This window comes from Acanthisitta chloris, unplaced genomic scaffold (genome assembly GCF_000695815.1).
Source record: "Acanthisitta chloris isolate BGI_N310 unplaced genomic scaffold, ASM69581v1 scaffold1519, whole genome shotgun sequence".
Taxonomy (NCBI): domain Eukaryota; kingdom Metazoa; phylum Chordata; class Aves; order Passeriformes; family Acanthisittidae; genus Acanthisitta; species Acanthisitta chloris.
The window spans coordinates 86,599-106,119 of NW_008689583.1; the positions used below are offsets into that span (position 1 = coordinate 86,599).

The window sequence follows — 19,521 nt, forward strand, 5'->3', positions numbered from 1 at the left end:
CAAAGCCCAGAATATTTAACCTACTACTGACTTCTAAGACTCTTGCTTTCATTTGCTGAGTGGCTTTAAGCAATCCATCCAACCCCTCTCAGTTTAAGATCTTAATAAATCACTGTGATAAAGAAATGCATGAATTAGCTAATGTCTATAAGACATACATTGAGAAAAAGCTGTTAGAGCAAGGCAGTGACTTTTAAACAGAGTGAAGGTCATGTTGCCTTGACTACTGACTTCTAAGACTCTTGCTTTCATTTGCTGAGTGGCTTTAAGCAATCCATCCAACCCCTCTCAGTTTAAGATCTTAATAAATCACTGTGATAAAGAAATGCATGAATTAGCTAATGTCTATAAGACATACATTGAGAAAAAGCTGTTAGAGCAAGGCAGTGACTTTTAAACAGAGTGAAGGTCATGTTGCCTTGTACAGAGCTTCTACAGATAAACCAGCATGTGCCCTAAGAGATCTCCTGGCAAATGGCCATTGGTGCTCTCTTTACAGGGTGGAGGAGAAGGTCTGTAGCTGCACAACCCATCTCACCTAAATCCATCCTGCTCAAAGTTGCTTCCCAATATGAGCACATTTCCTTCACGGCTCATTCAGAAAGTCTTCTACTCCCTGCTGCTCTTTACATTATGGATACTCAGAATATAAACACCAATCCTCAGTTTTGACCTTTTCTTACCTAGCTATTTGTTCAAAATCACATGGAATAGTCTCCATTACCTGTCACATCCCTGAGCTTTAGAAAGTCAGTATACCTTTGACAGATCAAGGATTCTCAAACTGTGTTAAGTGCATCTTGGTTATGGTGATGTAATGTACAACTCTCATATTGGGCAGAGGTGGTGAAGCTTGTGACTAGGGTGACAAGTGCTTGGGACATGTATAGGGAAGTGTTAGAGAAGACAACTGTATTTGCAGTGAAGAATGTTACAACATAACTAAAATGCCAGCATATATCCCTTTCTTAAAATGATGCATGAAAACATTCATCCCTCCTCGCTGAAAGATCAAAAAGCATCCTCTGTACCATCATCAATCATCCCATAGACCATACTGAAATGCTGACAGAAGAAAGAATGCAGGAGAAAAGGAGCAATAGGAGGGAAGAAAGGGACAATTCAGAAACAGCATCTTGGTTAAATGCCAGTTGCATTGACAAGAAAAGTAGAAAACAACAGAAGGAGAATGAGCTGAGGACAGTCATGCCCTTCAGAGGATACAATGACATTCTTTAATTGCTCTGGAGGCTTTTAAAATGAGATGTCTACCTCCAGCAGAGTGAAGATTAATCTTCATGGAACAGTTTGTATGATGAGCTGTTTTATGTTGGAAAGTGCAATTTTAGGTGAAATAGTTGATAGATTCAGACCATTATTTCAAGCAAACAAGAGGAGTGAAATGTGAGTTAAAATGATCCAGATTATTAGCTCTGAGGTCAGAGCTTTCAAAACTATTATGGAGACATGTAACAGGCAAAAACCATAATAGTTTCTTTGTTATTTTTCCTTCAGGGATAACTTGTTATTAACTGACTTGCTTTTCCTGTTCAAATTGCTGTGAGATTCTGATTTGGTTCTCAAATTATTTGGGGAGATAAAAGTGCTTTTAATCCTTGTGGACAGAGAATGAACATTAAGTATATTATTCTGGAATGCAGTTGTAGGTATTCTGCAAGAGCCTGAACAAGTATGTAAACAGTCTTTTGGAAGCATCTAGTGAGACATATTAGAACATGAGAACTACAGTTATGCTGAAGGAAGCCAGGGGCTCTTCAATAACAGGCCTTGTAGAAACAACTCCCCAACACAGCTTCCAATAAACACCTTTCCAATACCAGTGCTCTAGTATTTTGCTAATACAAACACTTCCTACACACACACACACACCCCCCATCCCTTTCTTTGGTAGAGAGAGTCACTTCTCCCTCAGCACTTCCCTCCTCCCCTTTAACCAAGTAGCTTTGTGTCAATGCTCAAAGAAACAATTTGAGGAGGAGTAAATAGACAGCATGTTTATTTCATATAAGTATTAAGCATATGATAAAGCCAGACAGCACCAACCCATAGACCTGTCACCAGAAAACCATTCAACTTGCTATGTCAGAAATACAATTAAAATGGCTATATACTCTGCTTAAATGGAAGACTTACATGATTTTCCAGCTTGCTTCCTCATAAATACTCTAGTTATGTAACCCTCTAGTGTAACCATGCAGCTTCCTAAAAGATGTAAGCATCTTGCAATAAGTCACAGGAAAACTCAGATGCTAGGCCTATGGTCAGTGAACCACAGGAATTTTCCATTTTATGCTTCATGGAAATCAAGGAACTAGCTAGAATATATAAACCCATTTGTTTCCGGACTATCTTGAGAGCATTTATATTCCCATACATGATTTTCTTCAGTCATAATTAGCATCACCCAGAAGTCCTCAAATCAAGATCAGCCTCTTGTAAACTAAAGGCTGGATAATTCTCACCAAAGACACTTCAGTTATATGTCCAGAGAAGAAGGTCGATGACCACTAGTGTATGCTGCAAATTCTATGTCCTTACACAAAACATTCCTAGTAACTGCAAAGGATGAGGTATCTTTTATGATTTATTTCAGGAGAATGGGGATATTATTTGCTTTCTCATATTCTAATGTAAAAACAGATATGCATAAACATGACTGAGACAGCTGAAAGAGGACTGATAGGAAAAAAGACTTCATGAAAAATGTCTGGGGATAATATTCTAGTCCAGCTATATTATATTATTAAATTCGGAAAATGTCTGGGGATAATATATTAGTCCAGCTATATTATATTATTAAATTGGCCATGCAGTAACTGGCATCAGAGACAAAAGGGTTTTATTGCAAATGACCTGCCAATGCCCAGAACCAAACATTTTAACTTTTGATGAACAAACACCTGCTTTTTTAAATGACAACCTCTCACACACATGCTCAGTAATTGATCAAATGTGTGTAAAATCTAAAACCGAGTCTCAGAGGTGCTAGATGAGTTACTGGCATTTTTTCAATAATGTTATCATTGTGAATTTTGGCAGGTGACAAATAACATAAATACACATTTAGCACTGCAGTGACAATAGTCAAAGAATTTGTCTATTTTGTGTTAGAACACGTATTGGCTCTTAAGGACATAATATAGATAAATTACACGTGCAGAAAATTTACATCCATAGTAAGGATGGATGAGGATAGTTCTCATAGGAAGGACTATCAAACAAGATTGTTTCTGACAGTGTTGGAGTGTGTTCAATTGATGTGTGTTCAATGTGGCCTGAAGTCTGCTCAAGGTCAAACTTTCAATTTAAACTTGCAGCAAATTCTCCTCTGGTGAGGCATAATCTTCATCCTGTTAAATTTCTTTTCAACCCAGAGATGAAAGTTTTGATTGCTTTAAATATGACCAAAATCCACTAACAGGAACTTCAGTAAATGCTCTCAGAACCTGTATTGAAATTTAAGCTATTTCAATTCTTTTGTTTTAGGGAGAGATGGTGAACTGGGAGAACAAGGAGAGGTGGGACTAGAGGAGTGAAATGGAAACAGTTTAACTATCTTTCAACAATAAGATAAGCAAACCAATTAAAAGGATTGTCATTTCGTAATTACCAGAGCACTCTGTATTACAGAGGGAACTGAAGCTTTGTTGCACAACAAACAGTCATGCTTATAATTTAATATGAATAATGAGCCAGATGCATGAAAAAGACTATCAAATTGTTATCACAAGCAGCCGTGTCCCTCATTGATTAATGACTCTGTGTGTCACCAAGGAAAGGAACTCCATTTTTAAGTGCAGATTGTCATCATCAATGATGTCAAAGCAGCCACTACCTACTTTTGACTTACCCCTGAACGTGGCAATTAAACCATTATATGAGGAAACAAAACAATGATTATTTTCTTATATGGAAAACTAAAGGCTGTTAAAGAATGTGTCTGGGGAAGCCAAATTTGTTCCCCAAGATAAATGCACCTGTGCAAAAACCATATTCAAGGTGAGAGCACATTCTGAATATCAAATGCATCATGGTCCCCCACTCAGTTTGTACTTTGATGCTAATCATAAACTCTGGAATAGCTTCATACTCTAGAAACCCAGCTGAACCAAAAGAAATCCATGAATAAAAACTAATGTCTGTGTGAAAAACACATTTTACAGTACATAAAATCAGCTTGCAGAGGCAGAGCTAAGTAAGAAAGCAGGTGGAAACTCTATACATGATCTTTATAGAGACAATTTATATAGAGAGAATACATATGTACATATGCAAAAACAGATGAACACAGACCACATGATTCATCCAAAAATGTGTGCTTGACTCTGTGTTTGGGGTTTTTTGCTGTTAGTTTTGGGATGGGTTTTTTTGTCAAAGTAAGATTTATACAGAATGTTCTACCAAAAGCACCTACAATCTGGTTTCTTCCAACTTACAAGCTTCACGGAGTTTTTCCTTGTCATAATGTAGCCCCTCGTATTCTTGCAAATTAATCCTGTTCACTCTGATCCGCAGGCGATCTGGGATGGAATGAGGACTGAAAGAAAAGGAGAAAACTTCTTAAGCAAAGTGCTCCCCAGAAGAAGAAATGAAAACAGGATAAAAACTGAGTTTGATGATCTCATACAGAAGAAAAGGAGCAAGCCCACCTGGGCCAGTTCCTCATAGGCCCATTCCTGCATTTAACATTATGACTTTTCACTGGATAACAACATAGACATAACATCACATCTAATAAGCAAGATCAAGACTTCCATTTGCTGTTTGTGTGATCTGGAATTGTAAAGGTTTTTCTGTGTTCTCTCATCTCTGTATAGTTACCCCTCTCCTCTCCAGTTTGCCTTTGGGTACATCCCTATTGTGAACATCCCTAAGGCCTTACCACAGCCAGGAGATCTGCCAACCCAAAGTTCAAGACATGGAAATATATTTCTTGGGAAGTATCACAGGACAACCATGCCTCTGCCCATTTCCTTCAAACCTGGGCCAGTTCCTCATAGGCCCATTCCTGCATTTAACATTATGACTTTTCACTGGATAACAACATAGACATAACATCTAAAATGATAAGCAAGATCAAGACTTCCATTTGCTCTTTGTGTGATCTGGAATTGTAAAGGTTTTTCTGTGTTCTCTCATCTCTGTATAGTTACCCCTCTCCTCTCCAGTTTGCCTTTGGGTACATCCCTATTGTGAACATCCCTAAGGCCTTACCACAGCCAGGAGATCTGCCAACCCAAAGTTCAAGACATGGAAATATACTTCTTGGGAAGTATCACAGGACAACCATGCCTCTGCCCATTTCCCTGCCATCCACCCTCATTACTGGAGGATCCTGAATCAGTGTCTCTGTTCTGGGAAACAGTCAACAGAAATGCGGCTAAGAACTGGATTTCTAAAATAGTGAGACCAATATGTAGAACCCAGGAGGACTTTTAAAAGCAAGTAACAGTATGGGGAATCTCATTTCTACAGAGATCAGCCTGATTTAGATACCTCAACTCTCTAGATGATTTTTAAAGACTCGGTAGGTTTCATGCTGACTTCCACCTTGCCATACCCAATTATTTGATTTTTTTAAAGTTTAGCTGAATGTTATGCAAATTAACTTAGGCACATTTGCATTTTCTATTTTTAAAGACAGATACAAAACTTCTGTATTATAATGCACATAGCAAATGTCTGTCCTGTAGGAATTGACCCCCAGGTCAGTTAAAAGTAGATTACTCATTATTGCTTCCACCAAAAGACTGTCTATATTCTCTCTTTTAATGTAGTTAAGTGACAGAACTCTGTCTATGGTAATACTGACTAATATACACACTGCCTTTTGAAAGCCAAAATACTGTGGACTGTCATAAACATAAAAGTTTTTGCTTCTTTCTTTGTCTTAAATTTAAAATATTTGATCTACAGTATTTGCACTGCTAGTGCAGGACAAGCCATAATCTCACAAATCTTACTTTTTTGTTTCCTTTTTAAACTAATGAGTAATTTTCTTCTTGGCTGGAAAATACTGAAGAAGTCTTAGCAAAACATATGGTTTGCGGCCAACTCTCAGTAGAGCCACTGGGATTGCAATTAGCAATTATATCAGAGTTAATTATTGCATGCTTTCTTGTTGGTATAAACAGTTCTGTCACAAGCAGATGAAAAGAAAGATTGAACCTCAAGTCCCAGATAAAAGAAGTTTTATTGTCACAAGTACTCTTTGCCTAAACAGTGAAAAAGGATAGTGAATTGAGGATGCCTCCAGAATGGAATGCAAGACAAAATGCTAGGGGTAGTTGCCCTGAGAAAATTGCTGTTCTGGACAGGAGTTTCTATTTCAGTGGCAAAAATTAACCTAAGATGCATGAAGAATAGCTTAGAAGAAATCATAAATGCCTAAGAGTGGCAGCAAGACTGACACACTCAGAAGTTTATAGGCTACCCAATGTTTTCCCTTTGCTCACTAACAGGGACTATTGTGTCAAAACGCCCCAAGGTATCAGCAAACTGCCCATATTTAAGATTTTGCAGTTTGATGACAGACGCCTTGGTTGGGAACTTCTAGCATAGCTTTAGGAGGCAGCTTTCTAACTCAGGTGCCAGTATGTCATACTGGAGAACATCACTCTCCACACCTGGCTCAGTAACCATGAGATGAGTGTCTGCAAATGGAAGTGAAAGGTGCATTGATGGAACAAGAAAATAACTGCACTCTGTCTGACACACTTTTTTTTCCCTTTTCCTGTCTTTTTAAAACAAGTTTATATGTCACATTGCTGTCTGAGAAGTGAACATAGTCTTAGGAACTATGCTGTCTTTCAAATTTTATTAAATAGAATTTTCAAGTATGAAAATCATAGGAGACTTAATTTTAGCCAAGACAACATAATAAAATGTTTAAATCTGAAAGCATAGCCTTCTTCTGAGGGGACAAAAGAAGTAATTCACTGCATGTATGAAAATGACAGACTGAGCTCTGAAAAGTGAAGTCTTTTATGCAGTGGTACAATATGGGAAAAAGCTTTGAACTCAGCTGGGAGGAAAAGGGGTGTGGAAACAGGGTATTTCAGCTGCTTATTTCTGTATTCTGTTTCTCAACCATGATACAAAGACAACCATCCTCACTATGCACTGAATTGAGTTCAGTATAAACCCAACTCAATAAACTATCATAAACTGTAGCTTCTCCTGAAATCAGAACCAAATGTGTACTGGTTTTGAGCAACCCAAGGCTGAACTCCATGCTTTCCAACTCCCAGTTCCAACTAACTGCTTGACCAAAACCTGATGCCCCTGTGCAGGAATTACCCCATCACAGGGGATGTTTACCACCCAAACCTCCCCATGCTGTGTGCGTTTGCATAGCAGCATTTAAGTTGGGTCTCCAGTGAATTCAACATGCTGGCTGGAGTTCCTTTGCACTATTCTTCACATGCTCTCCTGCTGACCTGCCATCCCTTTCTGGACTTCCATTGCTGGCACTGATATCAAACTTGAAGTAGTAGTATAGATTGAGGTTCCCCTCCCCCAGCAACTATGGTTTAAAGCACTTCTTCATCAGATTGGCAAGCCTATGACAATAAATTGCTTCTCCACTTCAGCCCCCACTAGGTGAGGTTTCTTAGGGCAAGTCCTGTGGTCTAAGCAGCCAAACTGCTAGGAAAGCTGCAAAAGGAGTGCTAGAAAAACTGTGTAAAACCAGTTATGGTAAAGCTTTTAGTTTCTCAGTTTCTAAGCACTGTTTCAAGCATGAACTTTATTTGCAACCATTATCAGTTAGTTAGTGGTAGTCTCATGTCCTCTCACAATTGCCCTCATTTCAATCACATTAGTGCAATGGCTAATTTGGATATCTCATGAGAGAGGGAGATGAAAACTCAACAAGGAAACAGAATGACTTCCTCAAGTGTATGTTTGGAGCCTTCACATCAAGGTGAAGGAAAGATCATGTTGACCCTATAAGTCAGTGCTCAAAAGACCTGTAAAAAGGGGAGGGATGCTAAGCCTCATGTCAATATCTGCCAAACCTCACTTGATTGCCATCTGTCTCTCTTCAATCTACCTGTGAGAACAAGAGAGTATTTGGATGCCAAGGGGAGAGAAAGACAACACTGACTTCTGTAGATATGCTGGCTCACTACCTAATGCCATGTCAGGAAGAAAAACAAATGCTTTTTCCTAGCTTGAAGCCAATTGCAAGCTATTGCATCTGCAGCATCACCTTCTGAGTCAAAGTAGTCCTTCCACCAGGAAAGAAGTGAACAAGCCCTTTTTATTCACTTGGAACTGGAAGAAGAAAAATATCTAAAATGAAAAACTAACCGAAAATATTTTTGTTGCTCCAGGAGCCACATACACACACATGCTCTCCAAAAGTACCTTTTAACTAGAAAATACCTAAGAGGATACTTCCCATGATTTTGTAAAAAGTACTGGTTTTTAGTGTATCAGTGCATTGTATATCTCCAGATTTGCCCCTGCAGAAACAAGCAGCACACCATCTTAAATGTAATGTGTTCCCTGAGGAGAAATAGTTCTTTTCCAGGCACACAGTAGGAGGGCAATCAACTGGCAAGTGTCAGTTTTTGGCTCTCCTGTTTCTGCTTCCTGTTCACCCCATTTTTATATAGACAGGATACACTTACTACATAACAAATTGTGTGCTGAAACATATAACTAGAGAGAGACAGAACTTGGCCTTTTGTCCATTTAAAAGTTTAGCTGTCTCAGCCATAAAAATGTAACTGTGCAAAAGGCAGCTTTCTATAGAAACCAAACTATTATCAAAAGAGCAAGAGGTCCTTTCTACAGGGTAGGGATTTTATACACTTAGGCTAAGTCTAGTCACAAGTAATATATTCATAACTCAAATATAAATATATGCATATATACACAGTGCTAAAAATATGAATACACATACACAAAAGAGACATTTATTCAGTAACTGAAGTTTGATGGGTTTGTTCATGAGTTATTTGCAAATACTCTGTGCTGTCAGAACACAGTTGCTGCCTGACATGATATTATGTCTCACTACATTTGATTAACTATTCAATATAACATTGGCTCTAAATTTCACTATGTGAATATTCATTCCTCATGCTATCAGACTGACAATTGAAACCAGGGGATATTGTACTCATCACCCAAATTAATTAACTCATTCATTCACTGAACTCATGAGCTCGATACAGAGCTCTATATAATGCAGCTGAGCAAACCATTTCCACAATCAATTCTTCCATAGTCTTCACAGATACTGCATAATAATCCATATTATTATACAAATTGATCAATTTGTCTTGTTCACACATACTCAGTATATTCAGAAACCATAAAGCTGAAGTACATAAGCATGTCCATGAAAAAGCAAGTAACAGGGTCATGAATGTCATTGAAAGCAAATATTAGTACAGTATTAATAGAAATGGATGTTTTGGAACACTGTGTAAAACTTCCCAGGTAGAGCAGAAGACAATTTATAAATAAATTTGGGGAGATTGCTGCACTGCAGTTCAACCTAAAATATTTAAATTATTTACACCTATTATTTTTCAAAATGTTGTATTACATAGTCAATGAAAAGTAATTCAAAGTACAGATGAATGAATTCCATTACCTCCTAAAGAATCTAATTAAGAACCTCATTCAACAAACACATCAATCCACAGAATTAAATCCTAAATGTCACATGCCCCATGAGACTGTAAATAAAGATTGGGGTCAACTGAAACATTCTGTTCATTCATGTTGATTAGCTATAATAATTTCATTTAAACACAAACCTAAATATGAACCTTCTCAAATCAGGAGCATTGATAGGCTAGTTTACCATATTGAATTTTATCTGATGAACTTTTCATTGGCATGAACCAGAAGTGCACATTCAGGGCATTATTAAATAGCCATCCAAATGAGCTTTGTAGAAAAGCTATACACATTACTTAGTTGGAACCATTTATGAAAGATTATACTGAGTTGTTATGAGGTCATCTTAAAGTTATTCCACTTGCTTAAAAAAATGATGTCATTTCAGTAATGGAGAATTATTTTCTTTCTTTTTTTAGCTGCAAAATGACTGTACAATACAAGGAAATTGCATTACTTTCTATCAGAAAAACAGCATTTGACTTTTCCATGAGAATACAGGAGATCATCTAGATATTCAATAATTCCTATTGTAAGGAAAAGGACATGCTTTCTGGAAATTTTTAAACATTACAGACATTAATTACTATAAAAAGTTAATTTAATTCTTATGGTTTATAAAGTCTACTTTTCTGTGAGAAAACATCCATCCTATGGTACACTATGTTACGCACTGGAATCAGAGCCATTGCTTTTCAAGGGATACACCTTAAAAATTCAACATCATGCTAGATCAACTGTTTGTAAGGCAAAGCAATTTTTAACATCACCCATTCCTCTGTTGGAAACATCCTAGCAAAGAAAAGGTATGCATTTGTTTCTCTCCTGTGCCTGAACTATAGCATTTTGGGGACTCTAGGTATACTACCACCACCACTGTTGTTATCACCACCTTATTTATTTTTTTAAAACACCTTTCATTCCACCACTTGTCACTCAAACCCACAGAAGCAGAGCCACATATACCTATCCTGAGACTACCAGCAGAATCTGATCTACCTTCAGCAAGAAAACACACTCAGCTTTTGATGAAGCTGTGACTTCTTCCCCTCTCCCCTATTAATCATCCAGCAACAAGTGAGAGGATGTCAGACCACTCGCTTGGAGCACAGCTGGTTTTCCTAAGAAAATGCTTCTGCCTCCAGTCACCCAGAGAAGAATACAGACAGACCAAGCTTGGGTCCTGCCCAAGCTTGGCACTCCTGCACAGCAACCTAGTTATGCTTCTGGTTGATTCATGTTGATTCAACTGGGAAGACAGTCTTGTAAATTATACATGCCCTAGTCCCTATATCAATTATTTATAAACCCAGTGAACCATTTCTTATGCTTTGTGTCCCCACAGAGGAAGGAAATAATAAGAATCAACAGTCCAACAGCTCTACAGAATCCAGTGACAAATTTCTCATAGATCTTCCAGAATACAGCCCACACCAGCCTACACACATACAGATTTTAACATGATTCAGTAAACAGAAAGGGAAAAGGAAATAATCTGCTGTGCCTCCTATGCAAGAAACACTTTAGTAAAAAAAAATAAAAATAATATAAATCACACTCTTTGGGGGCATGCTTGCAGTGACAAAATAATGAATTCCCTGTCTCCTAGAGAAGAAATAAACATGTAAAATTAATTACATGTTCCAGTGTTTAGAACAACCGGAAAAAAGAAAGCAATAGCCAGATGAGAAAGAGAAATTTACCATACTTTAGAGATCACATTGGCATAGCTTAGAAATGATGCATTAAAAATAAGAGTGTTTTTGACAGCATTTAATTACTTAAAATATCAGAACTGCCACAACAGAGCAGAATCACCTAGTCTCTTCTACGGACAGATTTCTGTGCTTCACAAAAGTTCACTACTGTTTTAAGGTAAAGCTCTTGTCAAGCTCTTTAGCTAAAAAAGTACTCCTAAAATTGTAAGCTCTGCCATATTTTTCTTCCATTTGGGAATCTGAGATAGATGAGCAGCCAGGTCATTGGATGCTGGGCTGAAGGCAGTGCATTCAGCCCCATCCCCAACCTGCTCTTAATGATTATCAACAACTATTAAATTGATACCATAAATGCTTAGAACAGCTTTGTTTTAATGTGGTCTCTTCAGATCTGTTGTTATGTCAACCTTTTGAGACCTTTGTTGTGTGCCAAAAAGAACTGGCATGGTCTAATCTCAACCAGCAGTTACATACCATGAAGCTCATCACTCACACCCCGTACCCACTCCTCCCTCAGCTGGGAGAAGTATTGGAAACGAAAGGTAAACCTCATGGTTAGGATAAATATGTAATCATTGAAACAAAATAGTATAATAATAAAAAAGATACTAATAAGAATAATAATTGTAATGATGAGGGTGGGGAGAGAGACAGTAATAAACCCAAAAGAAACAAAAGATGCACAATAAAACCTGCTCACCACCCAGCCCACCCCCAAACCACAATCAGAACCCTCCAGGGTAACTCCCCCAGTTTGCATACTGGGCATGATGTCCTTTGGTGTGGAATATCTCTTTGGCCAGTTTGGGTCAGCTGAGCTGACCATGCTTCTTCCCAGCTGTGCAGCTCACCACTAGAGGAGTGTGAGACACTGAAAAGTCCTTGACTTGGGGTAAACAGTACTTAGCAACAACCAACACATGATTCTCATCTTAAGTCCAAAAAACAGCTCTGTACCAGCTACCAGGAAGAAAACTAACTCTGTTCCAGCCAAAACCAGAACATGAGTGTTATCCCAGATAAGCCAGGTTAACTCAAGTGTACTAAATCCTTTTGCAATTTCTTACCTCACACCTGCTTCAGCAAATGTTTGAGCACTTTACTGTGTAAAGGCTACACCCACACAGACACTTAAACACATGCCAAAGTGCCAGGGAGAATCCCAGTATTTGTTTTTCTTCTTCTGCATGCTACCTGTGATTCTCTCACACTTTATCCTTCCAAGCTATAATTATTCCAAGTAATAATCCCACTAAACAGAACCATATATTTTGGGTTGGAAGATCATCTAGTGCCAACCCCTCTGCCATGGGCAGGGACACCTCCCACTAGACTAGATTGCTCAAAGCTCCAATCAACCTGGCCTTGGGTAGTCATCCATCCACAGCTTCTCTGAGCAACCTGTTCTAGTGCCTCACCAGCCTCACAGAGAACTCCTTCCTAATACCTGATCTGAACCTTCTCTCTTCCAATTTTAATGCATTTCCTCTCTCCTGTCACTACATGCTCTTGTAAATAGCCTCTCTCCAGCTTACTTGTAGGTTCCCTTCAAGTACTGGAAGGATGCAATTAGGTCCCCTAGAAGCCTTCTCTTTTCCAGGCTGAACAATCCCAGTTCTCTCAGCCTCTCCTCATAGGAGAAGTGCACCATCCCTTTAATCATCTTGGTGGCTTCCTCTGGACTCACTCCAACAGGCTGATGTCCTTCCTGTGCTGGGGACCCCAGAGGTGGGCACAGTACTCAAGGCGTGATCTTACAAGAGCAGATTAGAGGGGCAGAATCACCTCTCTCAACCTGCTGCCCACTCTGCTTTTGATGTTCCTGCTGTTCTGTATTAGACTCTCATCCTGCAGACAGCACCCATATTCACCCCAACTGAGAAAGCTGATTCTGTCTGGCATTCACATCTCTAAAAGCAAAAAATTATTTCCTATTGCCCTTTTGCTATTCACACAAGTTTTATATCCATACTCTGCTGCAATCATCGCCCTGTAAACTCTGTAAAGGAATAGTATTTACCAATACAGTGATATTTGTGTTTTCATTGATGCAGATTCTGTAATTAAAAAAATAATCACAGCCCACCCACAGTGCTTACTGTCCTTGTAAAAGGACTGTAGGAGCTCTGCAAGTCAATTATGTTTTATTTCTCAAATTATAATTTTTTTCAGAACTCCTTTGCATCAGCCACACAACACAAATGTACTCTCACATGCGCATCTTCTCACCTCTGAGCATCCAGCTGGAAAATGCAAGTCTTTACCTTCCTTTTGAAAGACCCTCAATTAAAAATATAACACTTGTATTTACTTATGCACCTTGTATAAACATTTGCAATGATCACACTACAGTTCTACTGTCTCTGCAGGAAAGACCATATATGCCTAACAATTTTGGGCACACCAAGTTCCCATGCATCTCCTGTTGCAGAAATCCTGAAATTTATCTAAGGCAGCCTATATCCATCACCAGGTCTCAGCAGAATCTGCTCTGCTATTCAGTACTAACTGGAACTCAGTCTCATTCTATGTTGTTCAACACAAAAACAAAGGAATATTTGAATCTCAAAGCCATCATAATCCAAATCAAATTTCCCTGAAACCTCATGGGCTCTTATTTTAATTTGCCAGACACTGTAATTGGCAGCCACAGTGCAGCAGCATGTTTAATCTATTTTTACAGATTTTAAGATACAGAACATCTTTGACTTACAAATTAGTTTGGGGCTTGCAAATATCTCTCTCCCTGCTTTATGCTGACAGCTGATATCAAATGGGACATTCAAATGAACTGTATCAAAACTTCGAGGTCATTTTCCAAGGAATATCCCTCAGCTTGGAAACAATACCCATTCTTCCAGACCCACAGCTTAATGTTTTGTGTAAGCAGTAAGGGTTATCTCAACTTTTTTCTAGAGGTTTGTTTATATATTGAATCAGTGAGACAAGCTTGTTTCATTACTTTATGCTCCTGAGCACAGTATAGCAAATATAATCCAGAGACAAGGCACTCCAAATTCAAAACCTTTCCTTGTTTGCAAAATAACAATGAGGAATTTGCAGCTTCCTGAAATTTCACAGAATCTCAGAAGGGTTGAAGCTGGAAGAGACCTCTGGAGGTTATCTAGTGCAACTCCCTGCTCAAGCAGGGCCACATAGAGCAAGGTGTCCAGGACTATGTCCAGGCAGGTTTTGATGGAGATTCCACAACCTCTCTTGGCTAGCTGTGCCAGTGCTCTGTCAACCTTACAGTAAAAAGCATTTCTCCTCATGTTTGGAGAAACCCTCCTGTGTTGGATGGAAAAGCTCTTCTCAACTGCTTCCAGGGATTGTGCCTGGCACTTAACTTCAGAAGTACTTGTTGCTATGGATGTCTGGTAAGCTGCACTCCTGGGTGAACCTGGTCACCAGCACCAGACATGTCCTGCTCACCTCACTTGGGTACCAAGGAACTGTGTCCTTGCTGGCAAGATCACATTCCCGTGCCTATGCAGTCACCTGAGCTCCTTCTTCCCATTTGTCACTGAATTTTACTGCCCCATCTGCTGGTTGAATAACACAGGGTAACAACAAAAAAAATATGGAACTGTAAAATAGAAAAAAGCCAGGTACTCACACAGTGAAGGAATCAGGGGGAGCCGAGACTCTCCTCAGGTCAGCAGACTGCACTTTATGGATACTACAGGCAGCAGGAAATGGATGGCCAGGAGAAAAACAGCACATGGTTTGGACAGACAAGAAAAAAAGGTAGTGGGGTGGGGAGAATGAGGGGGATTTGAGGGCATGGAGAGATTGAGAGAAACAGAGAGAGAAAGAGAGAGGAGGAGTGGAAAAGGAGAAAGAAAAAGACATACAACATTTAAACCGAAACAAAATGAATGTGTCACACAAACGTCGAATGAAGAGACATGCAGAGCTCCACGTTCACACTAGAAAGCCAAGAGCAACAGAAGACATGCAAATGGACAAAATCACTGCTACATGGCACACAGGAGCTTTCCAAAGACAAGTGAGGAGGACCAGTGACAAGCTAGGGACATGATTATACAAGGAAGATGAGAGGCCCCAGAATTTCTTCCACAGGCACTGAAAAATTTCAAGGCAACAGACTTTGGAAAGCAGATCCAGAAATGCAAACATCAAAACTGAGATCTGAATGGATGGAATTGCCTCCAGAGGTTGACCATCTTTATTTACTGTTTAAGAATAAAAAATACCCTTACTGGAGGTTTTGTATCCACAATGATAAATTGCTGTTTCCATTCTTCTTTCACGTACCTTAGGGAAATATGTATTTAATATACAGTGACCCCCAATATTAACTCTCCTTTAGTGTCTATTCTCAGAGACCCTTTCTTTGTCTCAAGCATATGGAATAGTCTTTATCTATAAGCTCTTCCCTCTTATGCAGGACATTCTTCCTAAACCCAAACTAAAAGTCAACAAAACCAAAAGACTATATTTTGAGTTTCAGAAAGTGTTCATTAAGTAAAACTTCCTGAGGAATATATTAAACAGGAGCTTCTAATCAGAAAATTATTCCTGGAAAAATTGAACCACAATTTCTCCTCTTATTCTCCACAATTTTTGGTGTGGCACACCAAAGCCACATTCTTGGCTTGATCACAGAAAACCAAGTTACATGTTGTCTCTTTCACATGCTACCATGATCAACAGTGGAGAAGAGAAATGATAATGTAGCCAGCAAGTATTTTAAGGACAAAACAGAAAACAAAGGAAAACAGGGTAAAAAAAAGTCAATAATCTGTCTTAGACTTTTTAAAATTAAGTTGTTTTCTACTTCTGATGCTGGACTAGCTAAAACTCCAAAGAGCATTCTCTCTGCTCTCCTTATCTAGCAATAATATCAAAGCTGACAATAATAGCAACTCTGCATTACTGTGACCCAAGATAATTGTCTAATTGCTTTCCTGGCAAGGAGCTCAAGAACAGCTGTCTAATCATTAGGGACAGCTCCAGACCCACTTACTTATCTCACACATCTAACATTCAAATGATAGTCATAAAAGAACAATCTATCACGCTCAATCAAATATAAGGCTTTCTGGGAGATTTCAATGGAGCAAGGAGATATATCCCAGATATCAGGTTAAGAAAAGCAGATAAACATATTTAACTGAGAATTTCCTCTCTTGTGCAATACTGCAAACCAGCATCATATCGAATTAACTTCTTACAACACTAATATGCTTCCTAGACTTTAACCTTTAACATGCCATTTACTTTTTATTACACCAGGAGATTCAACTCCTCTCTCCTTCCCCTTCAACACTTGAGAGCAAAATACATACACAGATATATATATAGTTATATATGGAAATATATACACACACCATTTCTCATACATGAAGCTGAGACTAGAGTTCCTGACAGGTCATTTGCATTTTCCCCAAGACATGGGTCTGCATAAAAATACTTCAGCCAAATCAAAGGAGTCTGACAGAAATCTCATGTACCATAGCACATTTAAGTCGAACTAAGCCACAAAGACTCTCCCCTTGACAGCTGGCATATGCAACACATCTGTATTTCCCTTCCACAGTTTAAATTCAGATCTCAAAATCCAAACCTAACCATGCTAATTATCAGATCAAAATACCAGAAATTATCTTTTTACATTTTCATTAATCTCCTTTAGTGCAAAAAAAAGATGCCACAAGATTGTCCTTTGCTTGATTCTAGCTTTCACAAATGATCAAGGAGTTGTGGCTGAATGAAATTGGGCACTGCTGCCCATAGGTAAGATTCTGCTGTTCCTCAGTGCTCAAGAAAGTTGAGCATGCCTTAAGTATTTCCAGGCAAATAAAAATTGCACATTATAGAGAAGGGCTTCTACTGAAACTTATAGCATTAGTCTTAGTAAGAGAACAAGACCATGTTGAAAGTAACCAGGGAGGCTTTGATTACATGAACAGACTGACAACCAGAGGGTGACAAGAAACTGTACAAGGTTGGAGTCAAAGTCTGAGGTAAAGCAGTATCTTCCACTAGATATACAGTTGAGAGAGACAACTTTTAAGATACTTGAAGAGAAAAGGTGTGCCTAAGACTTTTCCTTTTTTTTTCCCAGTTATAGGAGTTAATCTAATGAAAGGTATTACATCCCTTCATAAAACTTGCCTCACCATTACAACAGCAACAGGAAAACTCTCCGCCCGCCTCCCCAGAAAAATTAATGACTCAGTGCATGGGTGTTCAAAATAAATGTTGTCCTTGACAACTTCAGGCCTTTAGCTCAGTATCTTTATATAAGGGACAAGCTGGTTTGCTTCACTTTTAGAATACTTGATGAAAACCAGCAAAGGCACTTAATGTCACTCATTTTAGCAACAATAAACACCTATACAAGTAGTACAGTAATAACCTCTACAAAGTAATGTAAATTATTTCATAGGATGGCCATTTTTATAGGTAAAAAATTAAATATTTATGTTTCTTCTATGAAAAATACCCCTGTAGTTCTTATCAATAAGGTTTAATCATGAAAAGGAGTGTTAGTACTGTGCTTCTCTCTTCACATGCTCCTCATTTTTTAGTTTTCTTAGCTTTTCTCTGTTCATCTTTACAATACTCATTTCTCATTTGGGTTTCTATACTAGAGAAGGATTTCCTACTAAGTACAAGGTCCTCTCTGGACCTTCAGGTCTTTCTCCATAAACAGTGCCAGGCAGCATACTTCCACAACAGAGACTGCAAAATGTCTTAAGTAATTCTTGATCTTGACAATTTCTTACAGGGTCTCCAATGGAGATTGAAAAGCAGATCAATAAAGTCGAGAAAATAAATCAAAAGAACTTCAAGGGCAAATGGCATACATATGCAGAACTGTCAGAAGCCAAGGAGCACACTGCTGAGTCTGCACAAACCTCTCCAAATAACTGAAAGATACAACACCGATCTAGAAGCAAGACAGAGGGTAACCCAGAAGATAAAGAGTAAGAGAAAGTAGGGTAAGTATTTACAATACAGTGCAAAGGGAGTTCAGAAGATAGGATTTTTTAACATTTATTTTTCTCAAAGTGCTGCAATCCAGTACATGCAAAAATCCATGACCAAATATGCTGCCCCAAATGGGCCTCTTGCCATTAAGACATGCACATATCCAACTCACTCATTCAGCAAAGGCATAGATGTTCTTCTCTTGCTCTTCTGCACCATGTTGGCTTGGTTCCTTAAGGAGATCCGAATGAGCGAGGGAGCCAATCGACATGGTTCACCATCCACTTGCATGGGGATAGACTTGTACGTTAAAAGTGTCACCTCTCGGCACTGGTGCAACCTCTCTCCATGACCACCCACCTGGAGAGCAGCCTGCAATGAAAAAACACCACCAAAACAACAACAACAAGAAGCAGCAAACAAACAAAACCAACCAAAGACCAATCAACAAAAAAAGACAACAAATAAATGCCAAGCAGGAAAGAGAAAGAAAAGACACCTCAGAACAGATAGCTGAGACAGTTAAAAAATCCAAAATGCAGTTTTGCTGACAGCATCCACTACACAGTGCTCCATGCCTAAGGCATTCTGAAAGAGCACAATGAGAGTGTTTGCGCCCAAAAATATCATAAAGTGGTGGGTAACAAGCAGATACCTAACCATGTGCATTGCACATCTCATCACCCATACACACACATGCAGAAATGAATACCTGTGTTCATTCTTAAAAGTTTCAATTTATTTTGATTGGCTTGTTTTTACACTAACAGTAATGCTAAAAATTACTTGCTTTTTAAAACAACAACCCTAATTAGATACATCTGCAAGACAGAAAAATGATTTCCCCTTCCTGAACAAAATAGTCCTCAATGTGAATTAGATAAATTTTAAATCCTTATTATGAAAGTTTACACAGCAAGTCAGCCTCAACATTAGACAGGCTGAAAAGAGCAAGCAGAAGGAACTTGTTAAAAACAATTAAATATCTTGTTTAAGAATTCATTTCAAAGAAATTAAGCAAGGAAGACAATGAGCAGATCCTTCAAGTTCTAGGCAGGCATGTTTGGGCAGGAATGTATTTTTTTCATGAGTATGAATTATGTGACTATTAACTCTCCTTTATCAGATGCAGAAAAAATCTTATATTAATGCAGTACTAACAGAGAACAGCCTAAACACAATT

General features: G+C 38.5%; 1 protein-coding gene across 1 annotated transcript in view; it reads right to left on the reverse strand.

The window, feature by feature from the left end:
- Nucleotides 1-19,521, reverse strand: part of DGKI (diacylglycerol kinase, iota) — a 110,995-nt gene that overhangs the window by 59,653 nt on the left and 31,821 nt on the right. Inside the window, exons 18-19 of the mRNA XM_009081457.1 lie at nucleotides 18,511-18,710; nucleotides 4,458-4,558 (exon numbers count right to left, since the gene is read on the reverse strand). Coding sequence (XP_009079705.1) covers nucleotides 4,458-4,558; nucleotides 18,511-18,710 — 301 coding nt within the window. The remainder of the gene's footprint in view (nucleotides 1-4,457; nucleotides 4,559-18,510; nucleotides 18,711-19,521) is intronic.